This window comes from Oncorhynchus tshawytscha, linkage group LG02, assembly GCF_018296145.1.
Source record: "Oncorhynchus tshawytscha isolate Ot180627B linkage group LG02, Otsh_v2.0, whole genome shotgun sequence".
Taxonomy (NCBI): Eukaryota; Metazoa; Chordata; class Actinopteri; order Salmoniformes; family Salmonidae; genus Oncorhynchus; species Oncorhynchus tshawytscha.
Genome location: NC_056430.1, coordinates 16,857,576 through 16,873,330, shown reverse-complemented (window position 1 = coordinate 16,873,330; position 15,755 = coordinate 16,857,576). Strand labels below are relative to the sequence as shown.

General features: G+C 44.6%; 1 protein-coding gene across 5 annotated transcripts in view; it reads left to right on the top strand.

Moving 5' to 3' along the window:
• The window catches only part of LOC112247326 (kazrin-like), a 355,810-nt gene that overhangs the window by 329,073 nt on the left and 10,982 nt on the right, over positions 1-15,755 (top strand). For all 5 annotated transcript variants that reach the window (XR_006084792.1, XM_042331334.1, XM_042331337.1 and 2 more), the window contains 2 exons: positions 5,294-5,491; positions 14,203-14,339. Coding sequence is in view for 4 of the 5 variants with exons in the window: in XM_042331334.1 (XP_042187268.1) it covers positions 5,294-5,491; positions 14,203-14,339 (335 nt within the window). In the remaining variant the exon portion in view is untranslated. The remainder of the gene's footprint in view (positions 1-5,293; positions 5,492-14,202; positions 14,340-15,755) is intronic.

Below are 15,755 nucleotides of genomic sequence, written 5' to 3'. Positions count from 1 at the left end.
TGGCTGCGCTGAACAGGCGGGAGACTCTTGCAGCGCTGTGTCGGAGGAAGGCTCTGGCTGCGCTGAACAGGCGGGAGACTCCGGCAGCGCTGGAGATGAGGAAAGCTCTAACAGCGCTCCATGAGAGGCAGCTCTGGCGCACTGTAGGCCTGATGCGTGGTGCTGGTACTGGTGGTACTGGACCTGGAGGACACGCACAGGAAGCCTGGTGCATGGGGAGCTGCTACCGGAGGGCTGGGTTGTGGAGGTGGTACTGGATAGACCGGACCGCGCAGGCGCACTGGAGCTCTTGAGCACCTTGCAGACTGGAGCCTGCCCAACCTTACCTGGTTGAATGCTCTCGGTTGCCCTGCCAGTGCGGCGAGGTGGAATAGCCCGCACTGGGCTATGCAGGCGAACCAGAGACACCGAGCGCAAGGCTGGTGCCATGAGGCCGGCCCAAGGAGGCACTGGGGACCAGATGCGTAGAGCCGGCTTCATGGCATTTGGCTCGACGCTCAATCTAGCCTGGCCGAGGAGGCGGAGCTGGAATATGCCGAACCGGGCTGTGCACCCGCACTGGAGACACCGTGCGCTCCACAGCATAACACGGTGCCTGCCCGGTCTCTCCAGCCCCCGGTAAGCACAGGGAGTTTGCGCAGGTCTCCTACCTGGCATAGCCATACTCACCCTGTAACACCCCCAAGAAATTTTTGGGGCTGACTCTCGGGCTTCCATCCGCTCTGCCATGCTAGCTCCTCATAATGCCGCAACTCTCTGCTTTTGCTGCCTCCAGCTCGGCTTTGGGGCGACAATAATCTCCAGGCTGATTCCAGGGTCCTTTACCGTCCAATTCCTCCTCCCATGTCCATTTCTCCAGGTGGTGCAACCTCTCCCACTGTAGCAGCTGCTGCTGCTCCTGCTGCTGCTGCCTCTGTTGCCTCTTCTCCTGTTGCACCTTTGGGCGGCTACACTCCCCTGGTTTAGCCCAGGGTCCTCTCCCGTCGAGGATTTCCTCCCATGTCCAGAAATTCTTATTTAGCATCTCCTGCTTTTCGGCTTCTCCTGCCTGTTGACACGCCGCTTGGTCCGTTGGTGGTGGGTGATTCTGTAACGGTTTTCTAGTGGTGATGAAGGAGAGTCGGACCAAACTGCAGCGTGTCGATTGAGATTCATGTTTAATCAAAACAAAAGAAACATGAACACTAAACACACAAAACAATAAACGTAATGAAAACCGAAAACAGCCTATCTAGTGCAAACTAACAGAGAGTACACATAGGACACTAAGGACAATCACCCACGACAAACTCAAAGAATATGGCTGCCTAAATATGGTTCCCAATCAGAGACAACGATAAGCACCTGCCTCTGATTGAGAACCACTCCAGACAGCCATAGACTTTGCTAGACAACCCACTAAGCTACAATCCCAATACCACCACCAAAACCCCAAGACAAACACACCACAATTACAAAAACCCCATGCCACACCCTGGCCTGACCAAATACATAAAGATAAACACAAAATACTTTGACCAGGGCGTGACAGTAACAGTACAGTTAGTAACACAGATTACTATAACAGCACAGTTAGTACCACAGATTACTATAACAGCACAGTTAGTACCACAGATTACTGTAACAGTACAGTTAATACCACAGATTACTATAACAGTACAGTTAGTAGCACAGATTACTATAACAGCACAGTTAGTACCACAGATTACTGTAACAGTACAGTTAATACCACAGATTACTATAACAGCACAGATAGTACCACAGATTACTATAACAGCACAGTTAATAGCACATATTACTATAACAGTACAGATTATTATAACAGTACAGTTAGTAGCACAGATTACTATAACAGCACAGTTAATACCACAGATTACTCTAACAGTACAGTTAGTATTCTTATTTTCATGTTTTTGTTCTACCTTGTGTTATTTTTGGTACTACATTGATATTGATTACTGCATTGTTGGGTTTGGAACTTGCAAGACACTGTACTGCACCTGATGATAACACTTGAAACTACAACTGCAGTGCATCTGAACAGCACATAACTGCCTGGGATGCATACTTCTACTTGTGTCTGGCTGCTCTGCTCTACACAGCTAACAAAGACGGAAGCTGGACTCGCCTGCAACAAATAAGAAAGCCTGTAGGTAAACAGATGAATAAGCGGATTTAGCCGGCAAGAAGGCTGTGAAAGATTGCTCTCTCCAGGACACTACCTCCTTATGCCATGTACAATACAGAGTTGCTGCCTAGCGTGTCTCTCCACAGCCAGAGTCGACAGTAACCGATGGACTGTCCCTTTCTCTCTTATCTGGGCCTCTGCAGCCCCATGTGGTCTGGCTACAGGCCCTGACACACACTCTTTCTCTGTTTGCACACAGCTCCCCTACACCCTCATACCGGAGAAGACTTGCCAGTGATGTTTTGAAATATTTATTATCTATCTTCATGCAACATCACAGAGTGCCAAGTCAATCTCCTGGTTCAGTTACTGTGCACAACCAATGCGTAGCACCTATCTGTGTAATGTACAACAACTACAGTATGAATGCCAGAACACACTGCGGCTCTCAGGCCTTGTCAATGCCCTTGGATATCTTTGACTAGAGGAAGGATAGTGGCCAAAACTGTCTGATTTTTACATGCTGTCTCCCAGGTACCAACCAGCCGTGCTCCCTACCCTGCTTAGGGCTGGAAGTGTTTGGGCTGCTGATTTCTGCTGTTGGTATAGCTTCTGCCCAGTCGTACAAACATTGTGCATTGTTCTGAACCATGATACTGTATATATTCTAGAATCTTCAGTGTGAAAATATAACTCATTATGACAAGTTAATGTCTTTGTTGTGGTGTGCAGCCCGGCCCTGACTGGGGTGAAATAGAAGCTCTAAACTAACCTCAGCTAGTCGATTCCTTGTATCTTATGAAATGGAGGCCTTGACTCCTCTGTTCAGTTCAGGATCTTTGTGTTCAGCGTTTCTTGCCTTGGTAAATGTGCTTGTGTATTAGGAGATACTGTGCCAATTACTGTCTTCGGATTCTCTGTGTTGTATCCCTGGTTTCCAGCTCTTGTTTATCGCTTGCTAAGTCCCTTGCTCCCAGAGGACTGTGAGGTAGTTTGTCAGTGGAAAGGCACGGAGCTTGTGTTCCAGATATATATATTTTTTATAGAGTCTTATTAAACTACTGTCTCTCACTGGCTCTGCAGCCCTGCCAATTTGTCCTGACACTGTCACTCCTCGTCTACCTCTATCGCTCATCACCCATGGCTTCAGTTTACTGCCTGCTGTGTGTGAGTACTGTTGTGTGTGTGTGTGTGTGTGTGCATGTGCATGTGCGTGTGCGTGCGTGTGTGTGTGTGTGCGTGCGTGCGTGCGCGTACGTGCGTACGCGTACGTGCGTGTGTTCGTGTACAACGAGTGTGTACTTGTGAATCCCACTGGGCACAGACATCAATTCAACGTCTATTCCACGTTGGTTCAACGTAATTTAATTGGAATGACGTGAATTTTTTTTAAATTCAACCGGCGTGTACCCAGTGGGAGGTGTTGCTGTGGGTTTTCTACTCTATATATTGTCATATGCTTCGTACTCACACTGTTTCTGCTCTGCTCCCTTTGTAACCCTGTTATACCTCTCCCTCCTCTCCCTTTGTAACCCTGTTACACACCTCCCTCCTCTCCCTTTATAACCCTGTTACACACCTCCCTCGTCTCCCTTTATAACCCTGTTACTCACCTCCCTCCTCTCCCTTTGTAACCCTGTTACACACCTCCCTCCTCTCCCTTTGTAACCCTGTTACACAACTCCCTCCTCTCCCTTTATAACCCTGTTACACACCTCCCTCCTCTCCCTTTGTAACCCTGTTACACACCTCCCTCCTCTCCCTTTATAACCCTGTTACACACCTCCCTCCTCTCCCTTTGTAACCCTGTTACACACCTCCCTCCTCTCCCTTTGTAACCCTGTTACACACCTCCCTCCTCTCCCTTTGTAACCCTGTTACACACCTCCCTCCTCTCCCTTTGTAACCCTGTTACACACCTCCCTCCTCTCCCTTTGTAACCCTGTTACACACCTCCTCTCCCTTTGTAACCCTGTTACACACCTCCCTCCTCTCCCTTTGTAACCCTGTTACACACCTCCCTCCTCTCCCTTTGTAACCCTGTTACACACCTCCCTAACCCCTCTCCCTTTGTAACCCTGTTACACACCTCCCTCCTCTCCCTTTGTAACCCTGTTACACACCTCCCTCCTCTCCCTTTGTAACCCTGTTACACACCTCCCTCCTCTCCCTTTGTAACCCTGTTACACACCTCCTCTCCCTTTATAACCCTGTTACACACCTCCCTCCTCTCCCTTTGTAACCCTGTTACACACCTCCCTCCTCTCCCTTTGTAACCCTGTTACACACCTCCCTCCTCTCCCTTTGTAACCCTGTTACACACCTCCCTCCTCTCCCTTTGTAACCCTGTTACACACCTCCCTCCCCTATCTTTGTAACCCTGTTACACACCTCCCTCCTCTCCCTTTGTAACCCTGTTACACACCTCCTCCTCCCTTTGTAACCCTGTTACACACCTCCCTCCTCTCCCTTTGTAACCCTGTTACACACCTCCCTCCTCTCCCTTTGTAACCCTGTTACACACCTCCCTCCTCTCCCTTTGTAACCCTGTTAAACACCCCCTTCTCTCCCTTTGTAACCCTGTTACACACCTCCTCTCCCTTTGTAACCCTGTTACACCCCCTCCTCTCCTTTGTAACCCGGTTACACACCCCCTCCTCTCCCTTTGTAACCCGGTTACACACCTCCCTCCTCTCCCTTTGTAACCCTGTTACACACCTCCCTCCTCTCCCTTTGTAACCCTGTTACACACCTCCCTCCTCTCCCTTTGTAACCCTGTTAAACACCCCCCTCCTCTCCCTTTGTAACCCTGTTACACACCTCCCTCCTCTCCCTACTCAACGTTTTCCTGTTGACTTTCACAACTCTCACCATCCCCCTCACTTCTGTCTGTCTGTCTTTCTACTCTTCCCTTCTCCTTCTCCCTCCTTAATTTTAATTATAAACCTCCATCTCGTTGTCCTTACTCCCTATTTCTCAACTAATCTCTCCCTTACTCTACCTCTCCACTCTTCCTTCCCCACCCCTTCCTCATTATTTCACGTCTCTCCATTCCCAACCTCAGGGGGTTGGGTTAAAAGCACAAAGACACATTTCTGTCGACTGTAAGTAATGGAAAATTAAGTCTCTCTCTCTCTCTCTCTCTCTCTCTCTCTCTATGTGTAGTGTTGCTGCGTGAGGAGGTGGCCCAGCTGCAGGAAGAGGTGCACCTGTTGCGGCAGATGAAGGACATGTTGAGTAAGGACCTGGAGGAGACCCAGGGCCAGGGAGGCTGCTCCTCCAACCTCCTCTCTGACACTGAGCTCCGTGTGCAGATGGGAGACAAGGAGCAGGAGCTGGACCGCGTCAAGGAGGCCTTACAAGGTCAGGGGGAACCCTGTGGTGCTCACCTATTACCCTGCTAGTCCTACCTGAGCCCTACCTTGCTCTCCTACTCTACAGTTCTACCTAACTCCTACCCTGATAGTACTACCTGAGTCCTACCCTCCTATCCTATCCTACTGTCATACCATAGTCATAGCTTACTTTACTACCTTGCTAGTTCTACCTGAGTCCTACCCTACTGTCCTACCCTGCTAGTCCTAGCTGAGTTGTACCATACTTTCCTACCTGAGTCCTACCCTACTGTCCTATGAGTCCTCTTCTACTGTCCTACCTGAGTCATACCCTACTGTCCTACCCTGCTAGTCCTACCTGAGTCCTACCCTACTGTCCTACCTGAGTTATACCCTATTGTCTTACCTGAGTCATACTCTACTGTCCTACCTTGCTATTCCTACCTGAGTCGTACTCTACTGTCCTACCTGAGTCATACCCTAATCTCCTACCTGAGTCATACCCGACTGGTCTACCTTGATATTCCTACCTGAGTCATACCCTACTGTCCTACCTGAGTCATACCCGACTGGTCTACCTTGATATTCCTACCTGAGTCATACCCTACTGTCCTACCTTGCTACTCCTACCTGAGTCGTACCCTACTGTCCTACCTGAGTCCTACCCTAAGTCCTACCTGAGTTCTACCCTGCTAGTACTACCTGTGTCCTTTGCAGAGGCAGTTGCAATGCGTTCTGTGTACAGAAATATTATCAAAAGGTGAATGTTGCACACATATCCAATAAAACATGTGGATTACATCATGAAATATGCATTATGCAGCATTGATGCAATGATGCTGTTGGTCTTAGAGGCATTAGCCCTAATATACTACACAACTGTCTGAGCCCCACCTTAAGCCCCATATGTTTCTCACAGCTCAGTCAAACCCACTTCATCTCACTAGAGATAATATCAGTTTATCACTCAACACATCGATCAGTCAATCCCTTTAAAAAATGTATCTGACCTAAATGTGTCTGATATGCCCCTTATGTTTTTCAGTGGAGGCTCCTCAGAGGAGGAAGGGGAGGACCAATCTCCTCAGTGAATATCAGAAAAATAATCAAATAAAATCTCAAATGTTATCCTTTTTAGAGAAAACTAAATAAAAACTAAAGATATTCACATCATCAAACAATTGATTAAAACACACTGTTTTGCAATGAAGGTCTACAGTTGCCTCAGCATAACTCTGTAGGGTAGCATAATGGTGTAGCCGGAGGACAGCTAGCTTCTATCCTCCTCTGGGTACATTGACTTCAGTACAAAACTGAGGAGGCTCATCATGGTTCTCACCCTCTTCCATAGACTTAAACAGTAATTATGACAGCTTCCAGAGGACATCCTCCAACCTATCAGAGCTCGTGCAGCATGATATGACATGTTATCCAATGAATCTAGTAGTGAACGCATAAGCTACAGCTAGCTAGCACTGCAGTGCATAAAATGTAGTGAGTAGTTGACTCAAAGAGAGAAAAATACAACAGTTTGAACTAATACCTTTCACCCAAAATTAAGGAGAAGCTAGAGAGAGAGCTAGCTATATTTAGCATATATTCTTTCCCTTTCACTTTCACTTACTTAGCTAGCATCGAATGCAGCTAGATAGTTTAGTCTACTCAAACAACTGGCTCAAACAGAGAGGCATGCTATATTAGCTAGCTGACTATAGCTATCCAACACTGGAACTCTTCCAAGTCAAGGTACTGTAAGTTTTTGCTTTTATTTTTTTATTGCCACCAGGGCCCACCGGTGTAAATGCTGAACTGCTGGCTGCTGACTGTACACTGTACTGCATGATAGCAGGTTTACTAACACGTTTGTTCTAGTAACGATGTCGACTATGACGTGAAAATGATGTAGGCTGCGTATAGCGTTAGCGCTCATAATATGAAGGTTTGGCTTCAAAAGTTTTTTTTGCCTGGTGCACAGCTGATGTGCTGTGCACTGAAGTCCACAAGCGAAAGGGAAAAGGTGAGAGGAGCAGAGTGTGGAGATAGATGCGAGAAGGGATTATTTATACAATGAGCTGTTTGTATGTGGCTGCTATGAAAGTGAACTGTGTTTGCGTGTGATAAGTAGTGTTGGGGTGTCGACTCCAAAAATCCTGGCGTCGTGCACCACTACTGATCAGGGGTGTATTCATTACGCCAATTCTGTTGAAAAACATTTCTTAAATGGAAGCAAATGTAATGAAATGTGGATAAACCTACCTGAATTTGTCTAATAGAAACTCTCATTTGCAACTGTTAGACTACTGATTACACCCTAGATCAACTAGATGCTGGCAAGAGCGTGCAAGGTGGTATTGTCACTGTCTGTCATCTTGATTACCACAAATTCTCTCAACCTGTTCACTTACATTCATAGGCTAGGTTGTAGAAACCTCATGATGGGTACAGGGAGAATTTAAGTATCATGTAGTAGCCTAAACCTATCACTGCTACATTGAGCTGGGTGAATGGAATATGAATGTCAGTGATCCAATATGCTGTAATAGAAATAAGGCCATGCTCATTAAAACAGTTATAATCCTCCCTCATCTTAAACAGCACTGACCACCACTGAAGTTTATCTACTGTATGTACTAACTGTGTGTAGTATAGAATTCTTATCTGTCATCTCTTCTTATCTGTCATAATAGTCATGGTGTGTGTGTGTGTGTGTGTGTGAGGTAGACATACACTACCGTTCAAAAGTTCGGGGTCACTTAGAAATGTCCTTGTTTTTGAAAGAAAAGCAATTTTTTGCTTTTCTTTCAAAAACAAGGGCATCTCTAAGTGACCCCAAACTTTTGAATAGTAGTGTATATAAGTCGATACTTTCTGCCTGATCTGTCCTTCCACAGTGTCAGTAATTAGATCTGTTTATCATTCTACTTGGCTCAAGTCTAGGCCCAGTTCCTTCAAGGTTGAGCCTTCGGAAAGTATTCAAACTCCTTGACTTTATTTCACATTTTGCCTTATTCTAAATTGGATTAAATTGTTTCTTTCCCTCATCAATCTACAAACAATACCCCATAATGACAAAGCAAAAACTGGTTTGTAGAAGTGTTTGCTAATTTATTAAAAATGAAAAAATGAAATATCACATTTACATAAGTATTCAGACCCTTTACTCAGTACTTTGTTGAAGCACCTTTGGCAGCGATTACAGCCTTGAGTCTTCTTGGGTATGACACTACAAGCTTGGCACACCTGTATTTGGGGAGTTTATCCAATTCTTCTCTGCAGATCCTCTCAAGCTCTGTCAGGATGGATGGGGAGCGTTGCTGCACAGCTATTTTCAGGTCCCTCCAGAGACGGGTTCAAGTCCGGTCTCTGGCTGGGCCACTCAAGGACATTCAGAGACTTGTCGCGAAGCCACTCATGTGTTGTCTTGGCTGTGTGCTTAGGGTTGTTGTCCAAGACTCATAGAGTCAAATGTAGTTTGTCACATGCACAGAATACAACAGGTAGACCTTACTGTGAAATGCTTACTTACAAGTCCTTAACCAACAATGCAGTTTAAAAAAAAAATAAAGTTGAGTTTATTTAGGAAATATTTTCTTAAGTAAAAAAAAAGTAACACAATAAAATAACAATAATGAGGCTATATAGAGGGGGTACCTGTACCGAGTCAATGTGCAGGAGTACAGATTAGTTAAGGTCATTTGTACATGTATTTAGGGCTAAAGTGACTATGCATAGATAATAAAGAGCAAGTAGCAGCAGTGTAAGAACAAAGGGAGGGGTCAATGTAAATAGTCCGGTGGCCATTTGATTAATTGTTCAGCAGTCTTATGGCTTGGGGGTAGAAGCTGTTAAGGAGCCTTTTGGACCTAGACTTGGCGCTCCGGTACTGCTTGCCGTGCGGGAGCAGAGAGAACAGTCTATGAGTCTTGGACAATTTTTTGAGACTTCCTCTTACACCGGCTAGCATATAGGTCCTGGATGGCAGAAAACTTGACCCCAGTGATGTACTGGGCCATACGCACTACCCTCTGCAGCGACCTTATGGTCGGATGCAGAGCAGTTGCCATACCAGGTGGTGATGCAACCATTCAGGATGCTCTCGATGGTGGAGCTGTAGAACTTTTTGACGATCTGGGGACCCATGCCAAATCTTTTCAGTCTCCTGAGGGGGAACCAGGATAGTTTGTTGGTGATGTGGACACTCCTCCCTATAGGCTATCTCATCGTTTCGGCGATTAGGACTACCACCGTTGTGACGTCAGCAAACTTAATGATGGTGTTGGAGTTGTGCTTGGCCACGCAGTCGTGGTTGAACAGGGAGTACAGAAGGGTACAAAGCACGCACCCCTGCGGGGCCCCCGTGTTGAGGATCAGCGTGGCAGATGTGTTGGTGCCTACCCTTATCACCTGGGGGCGGCCCGTCAGGAAGTCCAGAATTCAGTTGTAGAGGGAAAAAATAATAATAATTCAGGTGCAGAGGGAGGTGTTTAGTCCCAGGGTCCTTAGCTTAGTGATGAGCTTTGTGGGCACTATGGTGTTGAACGCTGAGCTGTAGTCAATGAACAGCATTCTCACATAGGTATTCCTTTTGTCCAGAGGTGTTCCTTTTGTTCCTTCTGTATGTAAATCCGAGACACTCAATTTGATACGTTACGTTTCATATGGTATGTATTAATTTGTGGATGTCCATCACCCATTTCGTATGATATGTTACGAATTACAATTCGTATTATATGTTATGAATTTGCAAAACATATGATATGTGACAAATTCTAGCTAGGTGGTTAACGTTAGCTAGCTGGCTAATGTTAGCTAGTCTAGGGTTTAGGGTTAGGGGTCAGGGTTACGGTTAGTGTTATGGGAAGGGTTAGCTAAAAGGGTTCGGGTTAGCTAAATGTGTTAGGGAAAGGGTTAGATAACATGCTAAACAATTGCAAAGTAGCTTAAAAATAGTAAGTAGTTAAACAGTTGCTAATTAGCTAAAATGCTAAAGTTGTCAGTGATGAGATTCGAACTCACAACTGTTGGGTTGCTAGACCTTCACGTAACACACCCCCCCATCCTACTTTAGTTTTTGCCTTAAATAACCATCTGTCTTGTGTAACCATATCAAACGTACTGTAACAAGCAAGATCAGACACCTCTCATTCCATTTTCCCATTATATCATTATTTTATAGTATTTCAACAATAGTTTAACTTTCACATGTGCCTCTAATTTAACAAATGAATGTACTTTGTATTAATTATTATCGTAACAAATGCACTGATTTGGTGTAATTATATATAGCCTGTCAAGGTATATTGCATGAATTCACAATGGAAATAATTATTAGGCTCACTTTCACAATTTCTCACATTTGTGCCATATATTTTCCCCATTCTATGCTTGACAAGCAGTTGCCTTATTTTATTACTTGGCATGGTGCATATATGGCTGTGCATACATTTATGCACACTCTCAAGCAAATGTTCATATTGGGCACGTTTGAGTGGTAAGGCCAAAGTAGCCGACTGTAGACGGAAGTCAACAAGTAGAGTGGGCGAGGTATATATGCAAAGACAGCAAGTTGAACAACTTCTGCTGTTTCGAGGAAACACGACAATGGCATTCACCTTTGTTAAGTTGATGCTATCAAAATACCACTTCTCCTGCATGTAGCCAAACATGACCAACATGTTCCAAGGAATGAATATCGTGATGATACGGACATTAGAATCCAGCCCGAGCTCTTTCTAACAGTCACAAGACATGTTTTGTATTTTTGCAATGGTTTTCTCAAAATATAACCAGGCAGTGAGTGCACAGGCTACTGGAATGAGAACATAAGAAATATGTGTTTTTGCAGCATATGGGAAATGCTCGGTTGTTACTTCATGCCCTTGTACCTTTCTCATGTACCTTTCTCATTATTAATTTTCCACAAAGATTCTTACTCTATGATAATTGATTGCATGTCAGCATCACTACAATCTGTTGTGTGTTTATGTACTTCTCAACCTTTATGTTGCTGTTGTCAGTAAGCATGTAAAGAACAGAATTTGATTCAATCACATGAAGGACAAAACACATTGTACCGAAAAGTATTAGACCATACACTGAGTGTACAAAACATTAGGAACACCAGCTCTTTCCATGACATAGACTGACCAGGTGAAAGCTATGATCCCTTATTGATGTCACCTGTTAAATCCACTTCAATCAATGCAGATGAAGGGGGAGGAGACAGGTTAAAGAAAGATTTTTAAGCCTTGAGACAATTGAGACATGGATTGTGTATGTGTGCCCCCCAAAGGACATCCAGACAACCGGACATAACTGTGGGAAGCATTGGATTCAATGTGGGCCAGCATCCCTGTGGAATGCTTTCGACACTGTGTAGAGTCCATTCCCAATTAATTGAGGCTGTTCTGAGGGCAAAAGGGTGTGCAACTCAATATTAAAAAGGTGTTCCTAATGTTTTGTACACTCAAATAAGTTACTGGGTAAACAATATGCCTAACAGTCAAATGCACTTAGCAATGTACTTGTTCATTAAGGGCTGGTTTCCCAGACACAGATTAAGCCTCTAAAATGTATTTGATAATATCCAATGATAAGTGGCGACATCAACCATTTGTGTGCATGTAGTGTCTTTTGCGTCCAAAAAACCCCAGAAAAATGTTGTCTCCGCAGTTGAGTCTACATTTTTTTATATCCATAATGCAACACACCGTGAAAGGTGCTGGCCAATGTTGGTCAACATCTTTAAAAAAGTGATCTGCTCGAATGCGCCCAAAGATACATAATACACTTTAAATGGAAATGATCCGATGCATGGTTTATAGACAGATTTGTGCCTACGCATGATTGATAAACGAGGCCCCTGGTCTGCCCTTGGAAGCCTACTGTATGTAAATAGGATCACCAGAATAGCCCAAATGAAATTAGAGTCTGTTTTGGGCTCTAAAATGTGTTTATTATGATCAAGTTCAATTCCCATTCTGAAGTATTTTAAAGTTGCTACAAATCGAGATATTTAATTAAATAGTGAGTCATTCTGACTACATTTGTCGTCACACAGGACCATGTGCTGACACAGACCAATCACAGGCTGGCAGGCTACGAGGAGGTTCCTGGTTGACTCTCTCAGGCAGGATGAAAACGACGACATCGACCATGATTCTTTGCTAGTTACAGCCACTTTTCCCATGATTGTTTGCGATTATTTTTTGTGCCATTCAGCCCCATTCAGCAATATAACGCGCTTCAAATTCAAATACTTCCCGCTTCATGAGGCATTGGTAGTTTTCGATAGGAATACGTGGATGACGTCTGTGCTATCATTAGCTACTGGTTTTAATGTGTTAAACCCCATCCCCTGCTAAGGCAGACTGGCTGTGTGTAGAATGCCGGCACCCACGGCACATAAAGAAGACAAACCAATCACTTCTGTTTCATCTCTCAACCTCCCCCATCTATCCCTCCTTCTCTCTTCCGATCAGGGAGTAACAGGTGGCAGGCAGCGTTCTCATTACTGTAGCGCTCTCTGGTGTAACTATTGAAGAACAGGTTTGAGTGTTGATTGAGGAGGGCTAAGGCAGAACATTGGGAATACTTAAGCTCAATGAATGACGGTTACGGTTATGGAGAGGACAGGTTCTCTTTTTTCCTAGGAGAAAGATTCAGGAATACTTTGCTATCATGACTCACAATCTTAGTCTGCCTGTCGAGGCTTCACTATTTTGATATCCTCTCAATACAGGTTATTATTTATGGTCTCGTTACCTCTCAATTCAGGTTATTATTTATGGTCTCATATCCTCTCAGTACAGGTTATTATGTATGGTCTCATAACCTCTCAATACAGGTTAGGAGTTATGGTCTCTTATACTGAAAAGAAAACCTTGACCCTGGAAGTTGGCTGTTTTAAACATGCTGCCTGTGGAGCCAATGCCACTATGCCAAGCCGTCTTTGGGAGAAGATTAGTGAACATAGTGCCCACATCAGTCTGTGTGGTTACGTGTTTTGAATGACTAAGTGCCTCTCTACCACTTACCTTCTTAGATCCTTACATAATTTACTCTGTGGTGCTTCTTTGGAATCAGTGGTGGAAAAAGTAGCCAATTGTCATACTTGAGTAAAAGTAAAGATACTTTAATAGAAAATGACTCAAGTAAAAGTCAGTAACCCAAGAAGATACTACTTGAGTATCAAAAGTACATGTTGATAAGTGTGTGAATTGGACCATTTTCCTGTCCTGCTAAGCATTCAAAATGTAACGAGTACTTTAGGGTGTCAAGGAAAATGTATGGAGTAAAAAGTACATTCTTTTCTTTAGGAATGTAGTGAAGTAAAAGTCAAAGTTGTCAAAACTGTTAATAGTAAAGTAAAATAAAGATACCCCAAAAAACGACTTATGTACTACTTTAAAGTATTTTTACTTAAGTACTTTACACCACTGTTTGGGATAACAATGATGCTCTTCCTAGGATTTTACAATAAGCCACAGTGTCATCTTGTGGTAATCAAATATAGCTGCATCTCTGACCCAACCTTCTGTTAAAGCCTTTAGAGAATGTGTGTGTGTGTGTGTGTGTGTGTGTGTGTGTGTGTGTGTGTGTGTGTGTGTGTGTGTGTGTGTGTGTGTGTGTGTGTGTGTGTGTGTGTGTGTGTGTGTGTGTGTGTGTGAGAGAAAAATGTGTGTGTGTGTGTGTGAGAAAATGTGTGTGTGTGTGAAAATGTGTGTGTGTGTCCCACAGCTATGAAGTCTGACCGTAAGCGTCTGAAGGTGGAGAAGGCAGACCTGGTGAACCAAATGCAGCAGCTGTACACCACACTGGAGAGCCGGGAGGAGCAGCTCCGAGACTTCATACGCAACTACGACCAGCACAGAAAGGTACCCTCACATTTACGCTCAACTACAACCAGCACAGAAAGGTACACTCACATTTACGCTCAACTATGACCAGCACAGAAAGGTACACTCAGATTTACGGTCAACTATGACCAGCATCGAAAGGTACACTCACATTTACGCTCAACTACGACCAGCACAGAAAGGTACACTCACATTTACGCTCAACTACGACCAGCACCGAAAGGTACACTCACATTTATGCTCAACTACGACCAGCACAGAAAGGTACACTCACATTTACGCTCAACTACGACCAGCACAGAAAGGTACACTCACATTTACGCTCAACTACGACCAGCACTGAAAGGTACACTCACATTTACGCTCAACTACGACCAGCACAGAAAGGTACAGTGCACTCAACTACGACCAGCACAGAAAAGTAAACTCACATTTACACTCAACTACGACCAGCACAGAAAGGTACACTCACATTTACGCTCAACTACGACCAGCACAGAAAGGTACACTCACATTTACGCTCAACTACGACCAGCACAGAAAGGTACACTCACATTTACGCTCAACTACGACCAGCACAGAAAGGTACACTCACATTTACGCTCAACTACGACCAGCACAGAAAGGTACACATTTACGCTCAACTATGACCAGCACAGAAAGGTACAGTGCACTCAACTACGACCAGCACAGAAAGGTACATGGCACTCAACTACGACCAGCACATTTACATTTATGCTCAACTACGACCAGCACGAAAGGTACCCTCACATTTATGCTCACAGAAAGAAAGGTACACTCACATTTACGCTCAACTACGACCAGCACCGAAAGGTACACTCACATTTATGTACGACCAGCACAGAAAGGTACACTCACATTTACGCTCAACTACGACCAGCACAGAAAGGTACACTCACATTTACGCTCAACTACGACCAGCACAGAAAGGTACACTCACATTTACGCTCAACTATGACCAGCACAGAAAGGTACAGTGCACTCAACTACGACCAGCACAGAAAGGTACATGGCACTCAACTACGACCAGCACAGAAAGGTACCCTCACATTTATGCTCAACTACGACAAGCACGAAAGGTACACTCACATTTACCAGCACAGAAAGGTACACTCACATTTATGCTCAACTACGACCAGCACAGAAAGGTACACTCACATTTACGCTACCAGCACAGAAAGGTACACTCACATTTACGCTCAACTACGACCAGCACAGAAAGGTACACTCACATTTACGCTCAACTATGACCAGCACAGAAAGGTACAGTGCACTCAACACGACCAGCACAGAAAGGTACATGGCACTCAACTACGACCAGCACAGAAAGGTACCCTCACATTTATGCTCAACTACGACCAGCACCGAAAGGTACCCTCACATTTATGCTCAACTACGACAAGCACCGAAAGG